This window comes from Pangasianodon hypophthalmus, chromosome 21, assembly GCF_027358585.1.
Source record: "Pangasianodon hypophthalmus isolate fPanHyp1 chromosome 21, fPanHyp1.pri, whole genome shotgun sequence".
NCBI lineage: Eukaryota > Metazoa > Chordata > Actinopteri > Siluriformes > Pangasiidae > Pangasianodon > Pangasianodon hypophthalmus.
This window is the reverse complement of record NC_069730.1, coordinates 17,736,277-17,756,037: the sequence shown is the minus strand read 5'-3', so window position 1 is coordinate 17,756,037 and position 19,761 is coordinate 17,736,277. Positions and strand designations below refer to the sequence as shown.

The 19,761-nt window shown below is 37.1% G+C and overlaps 1 protein-coding gene across 1 annotated transcript in view; it reads right to left on the bottom strand.

Annotated features, from left to right (window-relative positions):
* The window catches only part of egfra (epidermal growth factor receptor a (erythroblastic leukemia viral (v-erb-b) oncogene homolog, avian)), a 66,630-nt gene that overhangs the window by 21,453 nt on the left and 25,416 nt on the right, over positions 1-19,761 (bottom strand). The window contains exons 2-12 of the mRNA XM_026946216.3: positions 10,553-10,704; positions 8,924-9,110; positions 7,998-8,132; positions 7,833-7,901; positions 6,718-6,836; positions 5,629-5,770; positions 3,063-3,179; positions 1,960-2,086; positions 1,478-1,551; positions 417-507; positions 64-263 (exon numbers count right to left, since the gene is read on the bottom strand). Of these exons, the coding sequence (XP_026802017.1) occupies positions 64-263; positions 417-507; positions 1,478-1,551; positions 1,960-2,086; positions 3,063-3,179; positions 5,629-5,770; positions 6,718-6,836; positions 7,833-7,901; positions 7,998-8,132; positions 8,924-9,110; positions 10,553-10,704 (1,413 nt within the window). The remainder of the gene's footprint in view (positions 1-63; positions 264-416; positions 508-1,477; positions 1,552-1,959; positions 2,087-3,062; positions 3,180-5,628; positions 5,771-6,717; positions 6,837-7,832; positions 7,902-7,997; positions 8,133-8,923; positions 9,111-10,552; positions 10,705-19,761) is intronic.

Genomic DNA, 19,761 nt, shown 5'->3' with positions numbered 1-19,761 from the left:
AAAAAAAGAACCTTTTTTTCTAAGATTGAACAAAACATATGGGTTATAAAGTAAACTCTGTACCACAGGTAGCGGCGTCTGCGTTCTGCATGGGTCGGACACTCTGCGTGTTGGATTTAAACAGGCGTTTCCAGTGATCTGGACTGTTGTAGCACAGTTTGGCGTTGTGCGTGACGGCTACATCGCCGTCGCTGATTTCCCGCAGAGCGCGCAGACCCAGGTGCGTGATGGGAGTCCCGCTGACACCCAGACTCACTGTACCTCTGCAAGAAGAACACAAAATAATGAACCTCTTATGCTGACCCTTTCCTTAGCAGAGCAAGGATTACTGATAGATTAATACAATAAGTGTTCCATATAACAAAAAAAAAAAAACGCAGGATTTCTGTGTGTGTGTTTTTTTTTTTAAAGCTTACTGGTGTTTAGTTCTTCCGCGGATCACCTCCAGGTTTTCGAAGGGACTGAGAGAAGGCATGTCCTGTGCCCAGTACTGAATCAGTAGAGTGCCTGGTAAGGAAGGGGAATGAATTAATTAATATAATATGATAAATTAGATCATGATACACTTTTCTAACAATATTCAATAATTCCAATTATGCTGATGCACTGTGTGTGTGTTAGCAAATTCTAGCAAAACTGTCATGATTAAATGTGTGTCTTGTAAAAATGTGTTGAAATATTGTAGTAGTACAATTTTGGCCCCAGATTATTTAGTTTATAATGCCTATAATTATTATATATCTGTCTTTAAAACAACCTTTGAAGGTGCAATAAAAACATGAAAAATATGTAGAACATGATAACAGTTTAATAACAGTTTAAGCCATGACCTCAGTACAAGCATATAATGTTTGGATGGGCCTCTTGTCAGTCATTTTATAGACCCGCCCCCAACGTCATGTCACGCCATCCCCGTCTCATCTTAGTCTAACAGTGATAACTGTCCTGTAAGCAAAAACATCCCTTCGAAAACAATTTATTTCTGAATTTCCGCATGTTTATAGAGTACTAACTTTCGAGCAGTTGAGCTTGAAAGTGATGTCATGGCAGTCCTTGCTAATGCTAACTCTTGTTAGCATGCTAATTCTAGTTAAACCACCATAGGAGATTTGTGTATGTGTGTGGGAATCAGCAGCGGGCTCAAGGAGAAAAAAATACATCATTTAAATCTTATTCAAGATCCATATTGAATCCTGTTGAACCGTTAGAGAACTAATCTTGACATATTTTGACAAAATGCACCTTTAAAGACACCCAAAACACTTTTTAAAACATAACACATTTTTTTCTATGTTATATAATGAATTATTAATCAAAAAAAAAAAGTCATTAAACAACACATAAAAGCTCAGGAGCATCTACACTTTTACCCTCAGAAGAACTGATTTTTTTTTATTATTATGCTGCACATATGTGGTTAATAGAACTATAAAACAATATAAATAATAGGCGTATAGACATACAGAGCTGTACTAACCAGTAATTTCTTTGACTGTTTTGAAAATGTTGAGTCTGGCAGGATCCAGTGGTTTAGTGCCAGTAAATTTATCCCTGAAATAAAAGATCATAAACATTAATTTATTAATCAAATACTAAACATGATCAGCTTTTTGTTCATCATTATCAGTTTACTGAGGAATCTTCCAGTAAGCAGTAAGAAGCTCAGAGACAAGAAACAAGGATTTCTTTCTTTTTTTTTTTTTTTTTTACTGATATGATGGAGTCCCATTTTTGCCAAATGCGTTTTAGGTTTTTCTTCATTCTGAAGACCATCTCATCATTATCCGACTTGGCTAGACTTTGAGGAAATCCAATCAAACACCTCAGTAGTTAAAGGTCTTGCTCAAGGACACCAAAATCCTGCTTTGGCCATCCTGGGATTCAAACTCAACATGGTAACAGCTAATCCACCATCCATGATGTTTTTCTTAGCACGATGCTTGACATGTCTCAGCTCACCCCAGGAACGTCGTCCTCAGGATGGAGATGTCTCCATTGATAGTCGTGCAGTTCTCGAAGGAATCGATGTTGGTAGCGTTGACTGACATGACGTGAGTTAGATGACCCACTCCTAGTCCAGAGCACACTAAATAATAGAAACACATGACAAAAGATGAACTGCATTTGTTTTAGAAAAGTAGAGACTGGATGTCCTTTCGATCTCTAAATCTCAAAATTTCTAAATCTACTAAAATTAGCACAATAGAGAAGTATTCGATGTAATGGTGTACAGATGTGATCACTAACAAGATCACACATCTGGACACAAAAAAATTGGTAATACTGTAAATTGTGGCAAGAACGAGTGCAAACAATGACATGACACGCCCACAAGCTTTCCCTCTAAACCCCGCCCCAATTTCTAGTTCAGATGTGTAACAATGTATCAATGTTGTAATATTTCAAAATGGTGGTTTAACTGAATCAGTTTTTGCCTTACAGATGATAATATGTAGGGAATAAAGCACTTGGGGGCCTGATGTTATAGGAAAATAAGCAACAGCAGAGTGAACATTGGAAATGTATTATTTTCCAAAAACAGCGATCACATTTTTTAATAAGTAAATAATAAGTTTTAAATAATAAGTTTTAATGTTGTGGAACATCCATGAAACAAGTCAGTTCCTGTTGTCACTTATGTTATAGCAGCTATAAATAGTAATTCCCTCATCAGCCTATCTACTATCAAAGTTATTTAAAAAAAAAAAAAAAACGTAGCAGTGCTGACACTGGAGACTCCTTCCATAAATGTTAAATAAACATCTCCTTAGAGAAAACTTCACCATATCAATATCAGTTCCATGTTTTTATTTGTTAACAAACAGCACTTTTAAACATTTTGTTTATTATTATGATTCGATTTTGTGGAGCATTATGTATGTCATAGATGTCCTTGTGAATTAGTTACTATGGAAACCATAACCTGTATTTTGAACCTACTCTCAGAGCTGCTGTTATAAAAAAAAGTAATCAACACCTCCTGACCAATCAGATTCAAGAATTGAACAGCGATGTGATATCAGCGCTTTTAATGCAATTTCATCCATTCTTTCATTCATTACCTTTTGGACACAGACCGTCACACTTCTTGCACTTCCTGAGCCCGTCCTCGTCCACTTCGTAAGTTCCAGAACTGCACGCTCGCACACATGCGCCATGGTCTGTGACCACATAGTTATCTGTAAATGAAAAAAAAATTAGTAGCTAAAAATGGCTACAAAAATGTTTCTGATGTTACTCAGAAACCAGGACGGTCAGGAAAACGAATGCGAGCTCACGATTCAGGGCTCAATGATTGTCTTTGCTTTGGATGGAATCGATCACACTTTAACTATGGTGCTCTGACACACCGATCTGTGCGATGACAAAAAAAGAGTTTCCTTTAAAGTACCCCAGAACATGTCATTTTAAACCATTAGACAATAACAATGTAGGAGGACCTTCGCAGTAAGTGATTATTTGCTATGTACATTTATTTTTGCTCTTTTTCCTTTTCTTTTAATTGCCATTTTCCCCAACTGGTATAACGATCAATCATACCAATAAAGCAAACTGAATTGAATTGAATTAATAAATTGTTTCTTACTGCCCATGAAACTTAAAATCACCTAGGAACTTTATACTCATTAAAATGCCAGGATTACTGAATATACATGAATATGCAAATTCAAAACACGCCCATATCACCCTGCCATGGTAAAATACATAAAATAAAAAATCGCCAGCTAATCATACGAGTGTGATTTCAGTATCTGAGTCTTATTTTCCATCATCAAATTCTCATGTGTTAATTCAGTAATCACCAAAGCTATCAAAATGTACTACAACTATGATTTTTGTGCACTAACATTAGCAAAGTTAGCTAGCTAGATAAGCACACAAGATCTTCAGCTAAAATTTTCCAAGCACCACGTGAATTTTGTGCTGTTGTAACAAATTTGACCCAAACATCAATCGATATATACATATATATATATATATATATATACATATGTGTGTGTGTATATATATATATATATATATATATATATATATATATATATATATACATATATATATATATATATATATATATATATATATGTATATACATACTGTATATAAAACCAAGATTTCTAGATCAGGTTCTTCTGGTTCTTTCAGTCTGAGCCTTTCAGACGCAATTCACTTCCTAGATTTTGGCTTTGACTTTAGTTCTCCTCTCTACTTTTGTTTCCCAAACATTTTAAAATCCTGGTTTATAACTCACTCCTTCGTATGTAAATATAATTTAGCACCTGCTACGAATTACTCATTAACCAGTGGAGACTAAAAAGCACTTCTGGATTTGGGCATCTTCCAGATGCTGTAAATATAAATGGATCGTCAGTGACGCTAATATGGAACATGTGGTGGTATAAGAATGAGGAATGGCAGGACCTGCCAATGGTTCCTGGGAGTTTAACATGCTTTAAACCTGGTCCTCTAGAGTTACTTGTGTTGCTGACACTGTGGTCCACATGGCAATGCATTTGCAAGAGAATGGATATGAGTGAGGTAAAGTCATGGCTTGAGTCAGGCAAGAACAATGTAGTGAAACTGAAAGAATCGTGAAACAAGGTTTTGTTTGCTCGTAAATTCGTTTAAGTGGAATTTAAACTTAATTTGAATGGGTGCCTGAGTGGTGCAACTGCCTAAGGTTGCGCTTCATTGTCAAGAGAATGGTGAGATTGAATTCTGAGGATGCTTTGCATGTCTGGGAGAGCGAGAGAGAATAACGGTGATTCTTTCTCACCTGTTGTTTAGGGTGATGATAGCTAATCATGCGACCAAAAATTGGGTAAAAAAATTTGCATGACTGATTTTATCATAGACAATATTACTAGTGTCTGGTTTGTGGTGTTGGGTCGGGTTTGGACAGCATGTTTTAGAGTGTCATTTGAAATTTCAGCACTGATTAAACCTCTAGCTAAAAGCAGAATTGCCGACTCTTTTCAGAGTAATGCCTGCTCAAAAAGTCACTAGAAAGAATTCTTTGGTCATAGTTCCACAAACAAACACTTTATGTGTTTACAAAATAGAGTCAAATGACCTGGTCTTTGGGAACAATGGTGATCAATGATTGGCCTTTAGAGAAAAATAGATGATCAGTAATTGGTCTTTGGGAACAATGGTGATCAATGATTGGCCTTTAGAGAAAAATAGATGATCAGTAATTGGTCTTTGGGAACAATGGTGATACGTAATTGGTCCTTGGGAACAATGGTGATCCGTAATTGGTCTTTGGGAACAATGGTGATCAATGATTGGCCTTTAGAGAAAAATAGATGATCAGTAATTGGTCACTGGGAATAATGGGGATCAGTGATTCGACTTTGGGAACAATGGTGATCATTGGAAAAAATGGTGATCAGTGATTGGTCACCGGGAACAATGGTGATCAGTGATTGGTCGTTGGGAACAATGGTGATCAGTGATCAGTGTTGCTAGGGCTCTAAGAGAGTTCTAAGAAGTCACCAAATCTAGCAACAATCTAGCAACAAATCTAGCAACAATAATGCTAAGTTTCCTAAAATAAAGAACAAAAAGAACAAAGAGTCCCACTGACAATCTTCAAATCCTAACTGAATCCATCTGATTGAATCTTACGCGGACACTTCTTCACACACGTGGCCCCGAAGTTGTACTTCCCGTCCAGGTTGGGGGCCAGCTGGTGTGTGTTGGGGTTGTAGCGCATGAGAGGAGGGCATGCATCTTTGCATGTATCGTCATCTTGGAAGTCCCTGCAGGCCTGCAACACACAGACACACACACACGGTCAGTTCTGATAATCAAGCATTTCCTCACTGCCCCAGAGATTACGCTTCCTCCAGCTGTGCTCAACTGCGATGCTGAGCGATGTTTAATCATGAAACCACTAGGTTCAGCCACAATATACACACAACAGTACAAAAGTCTCACTAGAGTGGATGTTTCCGGACTCTAAGATACAAGAAGCTTTTAAGAAACAGTGTCGACAATAAATAAAGTGTTGGAGAAAAGTCAGTAATAGATTACATTATCAGCTTTACACTGAATACACTTTAGCATGTGGTCATGTTATCAGCTGTTTTCTGTTGATCCATGCAGACTGCAGCTTTAGTGTGAGACACAGCCAGCCATCCATCCATCCATCCATCCATCCGCAAGTCATTATGTTGTGTTCAGGTGCAAAATTAAATAAAAAAAAAATAGAATTGTAAAAGCTTCTGGTTAAGACAACTTCTAATAATTTGCATATCCACCATGATAGATTTGAGCTGTTGATGCTATTTGGTGACATCGCTAACTGCACTCATGTAACACTACTTAGTCTGGATGTTGTTGGGTTTTTTTTTTTCCCCAAACAGTGATACAGAGAAACTCTCTAGATTGAAAATGGAAAAATAATGTGAATTTAGCACTGTGTTATGAAATTTGTTATCAAATATCTAATCAAAATCAGCCATCCTGGACCAGTTTACACTATCATAAATGCACTAATACTCTAATAATCTAACATATTTTAATGACAGAAAATAAAAGACAACATGGAATTCTGTCCTGGTCTGACAGGGTTAAGATAAGGTTCTGCTTCCTCCTCCGACTTTCAAAGGTCAGTCCAGCCAATAAACCTCACAGGCAGTAGTGATATAAACACCACCAGATGAGCAACATAAATCCTGCAGACAGTGAAGTGTTTTCTGAGTGGTTCCTCACCAGGCAGTCTGTAGGTTTCGGGCCGGTGCAGCCAGACGCACAGTGCTCGTTGCAGCAGTCGCTGGGTTTGGGGCCTTTACATCTCCCGGAGCACTGCTCAGCACACACCAGCTTTGTGACTGCAAACACACAAAAATCAAGTACTTGTAATTAGAATAAGATACTTTTCAAAATATGTATAATTTCCTTATATTAGGCTGAATTTATAGATTGCTTGATTGCATTTCTGAAGTCAACTTGTAATAAAGTACAGTACTGACTTGTAGACAGCTTGAGTACTCCGAAATGCTTTGTAACATTCAGCAAAGACTTTACAGAGTCGAACAAACTGAAGCTTCGTGTCAACACTCCATTCTCTTTAGAAATTTTATAGGCCTATAACCAGCTAACCATAATCATCATTAAGTAGAGCTGCAAGCAGTGCAAGCAGTGGGGTCCAAGTACCATTTCCACAGAGTGTCTCCAGTGGCCAGTTCTTGCCAAGTCACATAGAACACTTAAGCGTCCATAGATTCAAGTTTTGTGACTGTAGCTCAACGTTCACCCTGTAAATTGCCTGCTGAAATCTGATTGGCTGTTTGCGGCTATGTTTTCAAGTAATCCAATCACCATTACAAATCCACTTACAATTTAGTACAGTAATACAGTACACCAAACTTCAACTCAATCATAATTATGCTTCCTGAGAAACATCTCTATGAACTTAACCCCATCCCCTACACAGATGTCAGAAACTCAGAAACGTGGCATTCAGGTTTCATGGAACTTCATGCAATAAATCACTAGTTACAGACGTTTGGGTAAATTAAGCACCTAGGATTAGTAAGAAAAAAAAAAAGTTTTGTTTCAAAGGGTGGTGCGTGGAAACAAAAAAGAGGTTTCGTGCTTGGACCCCTGACAAAACAATTCACAGCATCATTAACAGCATGGGAGTCACTAGTTTGCGTATGAGAAGAACCTGCAGTGATTTTATGGGTGAATCAGCAAGAATGTCTACATTCTGCAGTCTTTTCGGCACTTCTCAGCACTTCGCATAAAAGTGTTTCATTCAGCGTAGCATTTATGAGCCATAAAATGGGAAACACTTTGAAATCCCCTGAATATTTACTACTTACAAGTCTGGCAGTTTTGAGGGCCAGGAGCCCAACACGAGCCATTGTAACAGCTTTGGTCACACTTCTTACCTGTAAAAGAGAAAATAAAGCAAGAACCATCTTTATATTAAAAGAAACCCTGAAAAGAACAAGCAGAATATCGCAAAATATAGAGGGTCCGCTTACAGAGCTCTTTGGTAACATTCCGATGTTCGATTATTTTAGGATTGCTCTTCAGGTTCACAATGTCGGCCCATTGGATGGTCTCTGCGTTACATAAGTAAAGGTTGTTGGCGAACTTCACACCACCCCGGAGTATTTCTGGAGAAGAAGAATTTGCATGTTAAAAGGGATCCCAAATGCACCAGAGACTCACACAGCAATGTAACTTGCATATCAATGAGATGACTTTAAAATATGAACGACCTGTCAAGTTTTCTAAGAATGTTTTTATATAATGTTCCAAAAACATTGCTATAGTTGTAAAAATATTGGTAATACTAACATTTTTTCTACTTTTTTTGTGTGTAACTGGGATCATTGTGTTAATGTTGTGAAGTAAATTCTTATTACAGCAGATGTTTTGAGGACATAATTTCTGAATTGTTAGTCTAAATTTTCTTTAAAAACCTTTGTACATTTATTGAACGTGCTACAAAAGTTTTCCGTTAGCTAGGTATCGGCTTTTGAAAGTCTGTAGAAATGCATAACTGAGGATAAAGAGCTGACAATGCATTAGATTATGGGTAAATTAAATTCACAATTTATAAAATCTATGACATTATCATGTTAATATCACTGTTTTTGTCCATAGCAATATGAGTTTATTTTACTAGTCTTTTAAAAACTGTACAAAGTCAAAAAAAAAAAAAAAAAAAAAAACAGCAATGACTTAGCAGTTAATTAAAATGATGTAAAAATATATAATAGTTAAATCTATTATCCAAACAATCATTGATATCAATACCTTCCACTAAAAGGTTAACAATGTAAAACTATTTTTGATTTCATTCCCATGGGACACCGTCACCACTATGTCATCATACCCCAATTTTCACATTCCACGAAGTTGTATGTGAGTCATTCGTTACTGGTGTATGATCATGACGTACCGGTGAGGCTGTTGAGGGACAGCTGGTTCACTCCTTTGGCTGTGGTTTGGTTATAATTTGACAGGACTGCCAAGGCAAATTCATTATCGTACAGCGAGTGACCTCGGATGATGCGCAGGTTGTCCAGTGGGATTACTGGCGCTTTGTTCAGAGCTATGAGAACGTGGCCTCCAACTTCTTCAATGGTCTAAAGAAAGAAAAAAACAAAGAAATGTTGGTTCGAATTTTATAACACAGCAAAAAATGGTGACACCTATAGTCCACCTATCAAGCATTTAAGTATTGTGAAGCTGGTGTATGTAGAAAACACAGTTTCCTTTCCACTTCCTGTTTTCTCCTACTCCTGCCTCTCCTGGCCACGGCCTCCATTAATATATAGTTTAGTCTCAGGCCTTCTTTTGTTAGACCAGTGTGACTTCATTTCTGTATTTTATTATTTTATTGTTCTTCGACATGGAAAGTCAAACACAAGATACCATTCAAGTGCTTAAAGTCACAAACACATGTAAATATAACGACCAACTACAAACAAGCTAATGACTGAGACTAACTCTTTAGCTAGCTAGCACATAGTCACAAATAACAACAAGAAAAAACTCTCAGGAATATCAACATTTTCCTCAGAAGTGTTGATAAATTACTGAGAAAACACTTTCTTTGGCTAAAATTGTATTGTAAGTACAGTTAGCATCAACCGCTATCTATGGTTTTTACCATATTAAGAAAAACATCAGCACAGTGTCACAACTTGACCTCTGGGCTATCAGTAAATTTCCTCCTCAAAAGCTGTGAATGTCACAAGCGTGGGTCGTTTATGTGGAATCTTCTCTCATATCTAAGATGTGTGATCATAGATCATGAGGAGTGTTAGCTAAACATTAAACTAGCTTGCTGGCTGATGCTAGGATAACTAGAGAGACATTTTCAGGTGTATAAATGTTGTGTAAAAAGGGGATATGCATGAATTAATAAGAAGACTCACTAAGAAGCAGTTTATGTCCAACTCATTCAAAAAAAACAAATAAATAAATAAAAAAGAGAGTCAAGGGTTAGCTAGTTATCTAGCCAATGTTTGTGAATGTCATTCTGGTTGTCTGCCTAAAACTAGTTGTAAATAGATGATGGGGAAAATAAAATAATATAACTCACTACAATTTAAATTTGGTTCACACAGTAATCTATGGGGTCCAAGCATCTTTTGCAAATAGCAACCCATGTAACCAGTTCTTGCCAAATTACATAATACCATAAAGAGGCCACAGTAGCTCAATGCTAACCCTGTGAAATACCTGATGAAACTGATTGGTTGACCAGCATTTTTTTTAATAATCCAGCCATCATTACAATATAGAACTGCCTTTTAAGTGTCACATGAATCCATGCAATAAATCATGAGCTACAAGATGGTTGAGTAAATTAATTCAAACGTCACAACATATAACGTCAGGGCTATCAGAAAATGTCCTCCTCCAAAGTTGAAATATCACAAGGGTGGTTTATGTGGAATTTTCTCATAAACATTGTGACCAAAATCAGACTTCATTCTTATCTGAAGTGTGTGTATATTAGACTGGGCAGATCATTTGTATAACCTGTGAAAAGACAGCTTGTTGTAAGAAATCCTTGTACCTTGAGAAAGGACAGATCATGCTTGTGCGAGGTGTGTGTGATTTCCAGGTTCTCCAGGATCACGGTGCAGTTGCTGTACATCTTCACCATGTTCTGGTAGTGATCATCTACAGTGCTCAGCAGTGTCAGTCTGTTGTTCCCCCCCTGACACACTGAGGAGAGAGAAAGCAAGACACAAAAATCATAATATTTCTAAGGTTAAATTAATTACATAACTAATATAAGACATTCCAACTCGTGGTGGAATTCTGAACTGTTATAGCATGCTGTGGTTTCCTTGTTTACGTCCCGTTTTCATTCCAAAAGCCTGCCCATTTCTTACCCCAGTGTGGGGAGTTACATCTGTTTGTTTCTTGCAGGTATCAGTGATATACAATATGTACTTATATTTTAATTATAATTAATAATGAGCCTTGCTATCTTGTTAGCTTTCATGGTTTTATCATCAGTTTTTTATCATTATTATTGTACATTTTCCACCATAAATTGCCGTTACATATTTTTTAAGCAATAGAATTACAGACAAATTTCAAATTCTTACACCAAACGTATCAGGCAACAAACAAGAAACTGTAACCCAGGTTTTACGTTAATAATAGAACACTTAGGGGCATGCTTTTGTAGAAAAATAATCATAGACAACCCAATGACAAGCGAAATTATAGTTACTGCCTGAAAGTTGAACTGTTTTATTGCTCTTATACAACTGTGATTTGTCCACTATTAATTTTTTCTAATACGTGGTACTGTTTATCCGTTTATAGCTACATTTAACATTGTGGAACAAAACAACCTCTACAACGATATCAATTAAGTTACAGCAGCAATAAACAGTCAAGAAAATGCATGTTGTTTGGGACAACGTACGTAGATTCTATATCATAAAAAAGAACATAATTTCGCTAAACTTCTGCACTAGCTAGTAGCCTAGCTACTTTCTAATTGACAAATTAGCAAGTTAAATGAGCATGATATAGCACACAGACATTAACAAATTACCTCTAGCTTTATGTTACACATAACTCTTGCAATATATACATTTGCAAATGAACTAGCTATTTTTCATAAAACGTAAATATGCTAGCTACAGCTACTGCTACATGGCTTAGACTGTTAATAACAGATAACACTTAATAATAACAGATATCAAAGCATCTTTTAGGAACAGATTCTATGTGTTCTAGCATTTGGTACTAGACTGACTAACCTTCTAGACATGGTAGTGTTTAGGAAAAACGATTTTATGTCTCATCTCTATAACCACCATGCCTTAGATCTAATGCAGTTTATTCTGTAATGCTGGAATTTCTCATCTCTTCCACAATTCAGAAACTCAGAACTCTTCTTCTTTTGGGAATCACAAAAGTCTCCTTTGGTTCATGGATATGGAGCCAGTGGGCGTATCTTTTACCAGAACTGCATGCCAGTGGAAAACTTCAACCACATGCCAAGAGAAATAGTGCTCGTTCAGAGATTTTGTCTGTTTGGTTGACGTTCTTTTTCTCACACACTTTCATACTACGTGCACAGTAACTCCCTTTCTCTGACCGTAAGCAGAACAGTTTCTTGAGCTTGCACAGCACACACTTTCCCGGATTCTTGGATGTCTCCTTTTTTTTTAAATACCTGACTGAATTTACCGGAATGTGATCTCAAATCATCCATTCTTGCAATACATCCACTATCTGTTTCCTGAGACGTGTGTGTAAGCAGACAGATGCCTTCGAAGATCCTATCAAGAACACAGAGAGCAGAGTGGAGAAGTAGAATCTGCTCATCTCATAATTTACCAAAAGTTTATAATTGGAAATAAAAAGACATGAAATCAGTTATAAAGACGAGTAAGTTGGGGGAAAAAACTGCCATATAAACAATGGTTGAGATAAAAGTAAGTGAATTATCATTAATCATGTTACTTAAAAGCATTTTTATTGTTTACACTATTTATCTCAATATTTAAGCTTGCTAAAATAGTGTGATTATTTTCCAATAGCAGCGTTTCCTGAAGTGTTTTATTTGCCTTATACCACAGGTATACAGTGTAGCATATGACGTAAATGATACCAGTATAGTTCTTGTAATGACGTATGTTATGGCAGCTATAAACAGTCACTTCCTCTCCAGCCTAAGTTATAAAGTACTCTGTAAAGGTATGATGCCAAAGTGAAGATGTTAAAATCCTGCAGATTTAGACATCATATGACATTCAGCATAAAAATGCAATTATTCTAAAAGGTTCTTAATCTCCGCAGTTCCAGCGCTTGCACGACTCCTGCAATTCTACAGACAGTACAACTGTCTTGATTATAATGCAAACAGAATCATCTCAAAGCTGTCTATTCTTTCAATCCTGTATTATGGTAGGCTTGCTCAAACGTAGGTTTCTGTTTGAATAAGCTGGACTTCACTCAGCTGCAGAGCTGAATATAATACACATTTGTAAAACAGTCTGTATAAAGTAACATGACACCAGGAAGCATTCAGGATAATTAGCAGGTAAGATAGTTTAATGTAAACTATCATATAAACTACACTAAATGCAATGTAACACTATAGAGGTTCAACAGCTAAGGCTCTTGGTTACTGATCAGAAGGTCAGGGGTTCAAGCCCCAGCACCGCCAAGCTGCCACTGTTGGGCCCTTGAGCAAGGCCCTTAACCCTCTCTGCTCCGGGGCGCCATCTCATGGCTGACCCTGTGCTCTGACCTGAGCATCCTAACAAGCTGGTATATTCAAAGAAAAGCATTTAATTGTGCTGTAATGTATATGCGACAAATAAAGGCTGCTTCTGCTAAGAAATAAGATAGCTGATGTTTCTAACTCTAGCTAGCTTTCATAATGCTAATGTTTAGCTATAACACTAGTCTGGTCTAACTCTGCCTTAATACCTTATTTTAGCTAATATTTTAGCTACTAGTCTATCCAGGTAGCAATCATTTGTTGCATTTGCTACTTTTCTACCAAAGTAACTATCTATCTATGTTTAGCTTGACCTCTAGTATCATACTAGACAGCTAGTTATTTTTAAAATGGCATTTTTATATAGCTATTAGCTAGCTTTCCATTTATTTTCAACTAGCGTGCCCTGATGTCTTCCTGGTGTTCTTAATTAGCTTACTGAACAGCAAAGTAACAGAAGCTATTGAACTTCAATAGCTAGAATGTTAGTTCTCTGAATGTTAGTTCTCTGAACAACAACTGAATAATTGAAACACTCAATGCTACATAATGGGTTTTTAATTACATTTCTCCATCATACTGCCTACATTGCATTATATAGTCTTTAGCAGTGGTAGCTCAGTGGTTAAGGTTCTCTGCTAGCAAGCAAATGGTGCAAATGGTACAAATCCTAGGTTTGTCTGGGAGCCATTTTGGACTCTTGAGCAAGACTATTAAAATTCAACAGCATAGCACTGTTCTTAGATTAATAATGTCTGAGTGCTGTACTTTTCATAAAATCGCTGATGCTTGAGCTCAGCAAAAAATGTAGCTGAAAAATCAGTGGAACTGAAAATAACTTGTTCCATACAGTGTTCCTTTTCCACTCTTGCTGTTGCTACTGAGGCAAACAGACTTAAAAAACAGAGATTTTTCCTGCAAGACACTGACTGGTTAGGTGGCATTCCTCGACATGTCAGGTCTTGACAACACATCCAGAAGCTGCTTATTAGCTACTGAGATGGCAAGCTTTGCCTCACTGCAGAGCTCATAATTTATGTCAAGATGGTCATCTGCGGTTTTAAAATCATCACTTGCTGCAGTATGAGTATTGCGTTCAGACAAAAATTGTTATCTGAGTGTTCATCTGAGTTCACAAGTATGAAACTCATCTTCCGGTTTAGCACAAAGCAGGATCACAAAAATGGTTGTCTAGGTTTTTTGTTGTTGTACACAATTGTTCATGTACGATGAAGCAAGAATGGGGATTTGCTATTGTCTCCTTCTCCAAACACACACACAGACACAAAACCAACCGAGTAAAAAAGAATGCAGGTACACAGGAACAAAAAGTTCACCCCTCCCTTATCTGACTGTCTAACACACTCCTCTCTTGCGTGCTAAAGTAATCCAAACATGCCATGCCCAAGCCAGGCTAATTGCAAGTGATTTATTTCATTTCTTTAGAGTAAGATTTAATTACAAATGATCATTTCCTTGGCCATGATGAAGCAATATATAACATGCAGCTATAAATCTAGAAGGATGGAGCAAATAATCTGACAGTCTAGTGTAAACGGGATAGAACTGCAATAAGTAAGGATTAAAACACTCAGGGGGCATAAGGTTACAGGAATATTACTACCTTTACTATTACTGTTACACCCTTGAGGTTGATTATTTTCCTATAACCGCATCTCACACAGTGTTTTATTCCTCCTATACCACATCAACAACATGTTTGCCAGCATTAACATTTTTTTTATTCATATATTCTGACACTGGAGACTCCTTCCAAAAATGCAAAATAAACATCTCCTCAGAGTTAACTTCACCAGATCACAAACTGCACATGTTTTCTTCATCTGTTTATGTGGAGCATCCACATCTTCATCTTACTGTAGAATGAGTGCATTAATATAAACCTGTGATTTGCCTGCATGAATCACTACCTTCTGACCAATCAGAATTCAGAATTCAACAGTGTTGCAGTATAAAGTGTCTACATCATACTGAAACTCATTTAACACTATTAACACTCTAGTAATCTTCATGTATAGTACAGAAGAAGCATCCAGAATGTAAAATATTAGTAAAAAGTACAGTATCATGAGATAATTATCCCATGCAAGTATGGCAGTTAAACAAAACTCGAACAGCCTGCAAATAGAGCTTTCATTTCATTCACTTAATGCTCACTGGAGAAGTTGTGTAATATTGTTCCGACCTATATCCTGCTTCCACAGCAGCGTTAGGGCGGATTCAGCTCAGGGCTATCGAGCTGAGATTAGAACGATCTTGTACAGCTAGGAAGGTGAAGTTAAAGGTAAGACAAGCCTCAGTGTGATAGTGACACACATCATTACTTTCACTATAACAAAGCACGCTTTGTGCTTTACAGCTGCGACTCAAGCGATCTGCACATCTCCCACGCACAAGACGAGATAGATTCCTAAACAGTGCTTTTATTGCTTTGTTATCTAAGAAAGGTGATAAAGGCTGTTCATTTCCTGCCTGCATGAAGGGTGCTCTCTTAGAGCACATGGTTTCGCTCCCAGCTTGTCACCTTGTCATGAATACAGACAATCCCTATAATAATACTCTTGACTTAACTAGGACATTTCAGCCAGGATGTAATGATAGAGTAATGGTGTTGGTGAATGGTGTTTGGCTTAGCAAGGCCAATGCAGTAAAATAAAAAAAGGGTAACATTAAAGTTTAATGGTAATGAATTGTGTCAAATAGAAACAAGTGGGTAAACAAACGGACTCATGTGACTGGACCAGTGCCAGTTCTAAGTACCAAGAGTGTGTTATTATTTCCTTATGTAGCCTGTGATGATGTCAGTATGGCCAGAGGTTCCTCATATCACCTGTACATGCCATCATAAAAACCTGGGCCATTGCATCATTTCCTGTACGTGCTGTAACTCTTCTGGCTGGAGGACAAGGCGTTGCAGGTAAGGAGTGGCCTGCAGGAACAGGCAGAACTCAGGCCAACTATACTGCGTGCAAGTCATAGCTGTTTATGTCATGTATACAAAAAATCTTTACGCTGCCTGTGTTAAGTGTTGCCATGTATTGGAAAGAATGAGTAAGGCTGTTAGTCACTTCCGCTGGCAAAAGCTGCTTTTTTTTAAAATAATTATCAAGCTTTTGCCTTTGAAGAAAACACATAAAGCAGCTTGCCTTAGACACAGTGCTTCTATTGCTTAAGATACCCAACTGCACTTTGATACGGGTCACTATTACAGATATTTCTAAATCAAATTGGGTTGGAAGCTACCCTTTAACCTCAGTGATTAGACGCTATTTAAAGGAGTTCCTCAAGGCTCTATTCTTGGCCCTCTATACTTGAAGAAAAAAAAAAACATTTAAAGACATTCGAAACAACATATACGAGAGGCAGAATCCAATCCAAGCATACAGCTGAGCAATCAAAGAATAACTGCTTTAACCCTGAATGGCTTTAACAGTGGCTTTTTTTGTATTCCTGGAATTCAAACAACCTTTTGTTCACTAATGCAGATACTTAACCACCAAAGTACCTTTATTACCCCTAAGTGCTAAACACTTTTATTTTAAACTATAAACACAAGAGAACTCAGGTTTGGAGCAACTGTTGGAAGGAATCCATCACTGTGTTGCTGCTTTTTAACCAAACTAATAATCTTTAGTATTTCGTTTTACAAAATATTGCTATAGAGTTCCTATTTAGTGCTAACCCAATTCCGAATCTAATTGGTTGTGCCATACATTACACACAAAACTCATGGCTTAGAAGAGCCTCCTCATTCAAAAATCAATTAAAAACATATTTTTAGACATTTTTTTTATTACTTAAAATTGTATGTCATATGAATGATATCACTTGTATTAAAAATTAAATGGTTTGTCTGTGTATACCTAAAAAAAGGATTAACCATGATTGTCAACCATGATGTTGACAAAATTAAGTGAAAATATCATTTTTGAATACAATTTTATTTTGTACAACAAATAGTACAACACACAGCTGATTTCTGAGGTTAAAAAAAAAGCTAGGGTGTTGATTATTTTTTATTTAACTTGAGATTTTGAGTAGAAAGTTTGTCAAGATATACCAGGGACATGCAACAGAAATCAGGATAATGGTTTATGTTAAATTATAGTAATTATCACAAGTGATCTGGAAGTGATTTACATCTTCTATTTTCCTAAACAGCCTTAGATTTACTGTCCGTAAGTGTGAAGACTGCACAAAAGGGCTATGCTGATGGTTTAAAGATGTTCCTCAATGCTCTGTGCTTGGCCAAGTTATACATTAGACCCCAGTGACACTGGTTCTGCAGATGATAGGTGCAAACTGCAATTTGTTGCTCCCTCAATTCCTTATAACTCTGTATTACTTGTAAGTAAAACCATAATGGACTTGTAAAAGGTTTAATACTCTAGGAATATTCCTCAGATGAATAAGTACACTGTTCTTCAGAGGAGACTATTCTGGTTTGGCTTTTTATGGCACCCAAATTGATTAAATATCAGGATATATTACAAATTGAGAAAATTATCATTAAATAATATAGAAAGTTTATTTAGGTTGGGTTTCATTTGAGCAACACGGCCTTTTTTTTATCACCCGCTGATCATATAGCAATTTATGAAAATACAAATAAGCCACCTGATGCCATTCCTTGTTCCAATATGTGGTCAGATTACTCAACAGGGTTATGTACACAGGGGTTTTCAAAAGCTCTCTCTGGAACTGGGTGTGAGCTGATTTCTGTTTCTTACAGCTCTGTCTTTTCACTGTGGTGTAAACACACTGGTTTAAGTATGACTGCAAGATTAATTTACCATTAAGAAGAATGGTACAAAGCAACATGTATTGTTTGGAGCTTTATCTACAATTAGGAGATTTAATTGTAAGCTAACATTGTTCCTCATAGGATCATTACCTGCAATGACATTAGCCATTAGCATTGATTAAACAAATTAGATGAAAGCATATCCATGCTTAAAAGGAAGAAACAATGCTAATCAGTTTTCCTGGGTAATTACAGTACACAAACTTAATATCATTCTTTGGTTAGAATGGATATCAAAACAATCATTCAGCCAACCATAAATGCAAAAAACTCTAATGTTTCTGCCAGGAAGTCTTTATATCCTTGAATCCTCCGCATTAGACGAAGAGAACAGAACAGAAGAGCTGGCTATTTCCCCTTCCAGACCCACGGTTTTGAAAGGAGGCCCAAATCTCAGAGGTCCACTATCAACTTTAGTGAGGAAAATAAAAGCATTTCCTCAAGGCTTCCTGTGCACCTAGTCCACACTTCCCTCTCCAGCTAGGAGTTAATTGTTATATGTTCAGGGGCGGGGAAGGCTATTCCTCTACATACAATCAAAACAAAGACAGTTTCACAATACAATAAATAAATCCACATCTGGAAAGGGATGGACGCTAACGCATTTGATCTGTTAAACCTGTTACTATGAATTACAAATGAGAACAGTTCCTCCTGCGAGTGGGAACTGGACCAAAACCCATTGGGATAAGGTCTGAGGGTGTGCCAAATGAAGTAGGGGGTCAGAAAGAGGGCTGAAGGATGTTACCCCCTCCCGTCATCCTCTTTAGAAAAAAAAGGACAGAGAAGAAAAACTGGCCCTTCTAGCTTTTCAGGAAGTTCCCTATATGGGGAAAGCAAAGTTCTTTGCTAGAAACGCAGATGCTGGTGGCCTCCTGGGAGGATAGAGGAGGCTCAAGGTCTGATTCGTGGAGCAAGGCACGCGGGTGAGCCAACCCAGATGCTGAGCGTAGAACATAGTGTTTAATTTCATTCAAGGAACGTAAAATACATTAATGGTTAAGGCTACCTGAAAATTAATACAGCATGAACCCCTATTTTGGCATCTTTAAAGGTTCTTTTTGACGAGATATATGAACACTGGTCTCAGCTTAAGGAGTTCCTATAGATTTTCTGCATTGACATGAAAGAACTAACTTTTAGGTGACCTTAACCAGGCCTTTCAGGCATATTACCATGGGTCTGGGGTAAAATCATTTCAAAAGGGCCATTAATGAAACACACATGCACAACCCTTAAAATGTAAATGGCTGATCGACCTATAACTCATTCTAATGCGATATTCAATATTGCTTTAAAGAACTTAACCATAAACTCCCTTGAGTTAGTCCTTCTGACCCTTTTTCTTTTCTTTTTTGTGACATCTTAGGAAACTTGCATGAATAAAAGTAATAGCCACAGACCCCTATATGAGAAAATGGCTGTAATTGGTAGGGGTGTAACGATACAGCGTATCACATCATATCCTTTGATATGCGGTTCGTATCAGACAATACATCAATAGACAATAGGCAAAATAAAGTATTCATCTTAAAATACAGCATATATTAGGTGAGATTTAATAGCCTGCGCTCGCTCTTTTGAAAAGTAACTTCCTCTTTATTTTGAATCAGGAAAGGCTGAAAGGGTTTAAAAAAAACACTTCTTCGAAGCGTGCTGTTTTTCTCAAGCTAATACGCTAGCATTCTGGCATTAGCTCAAGAAA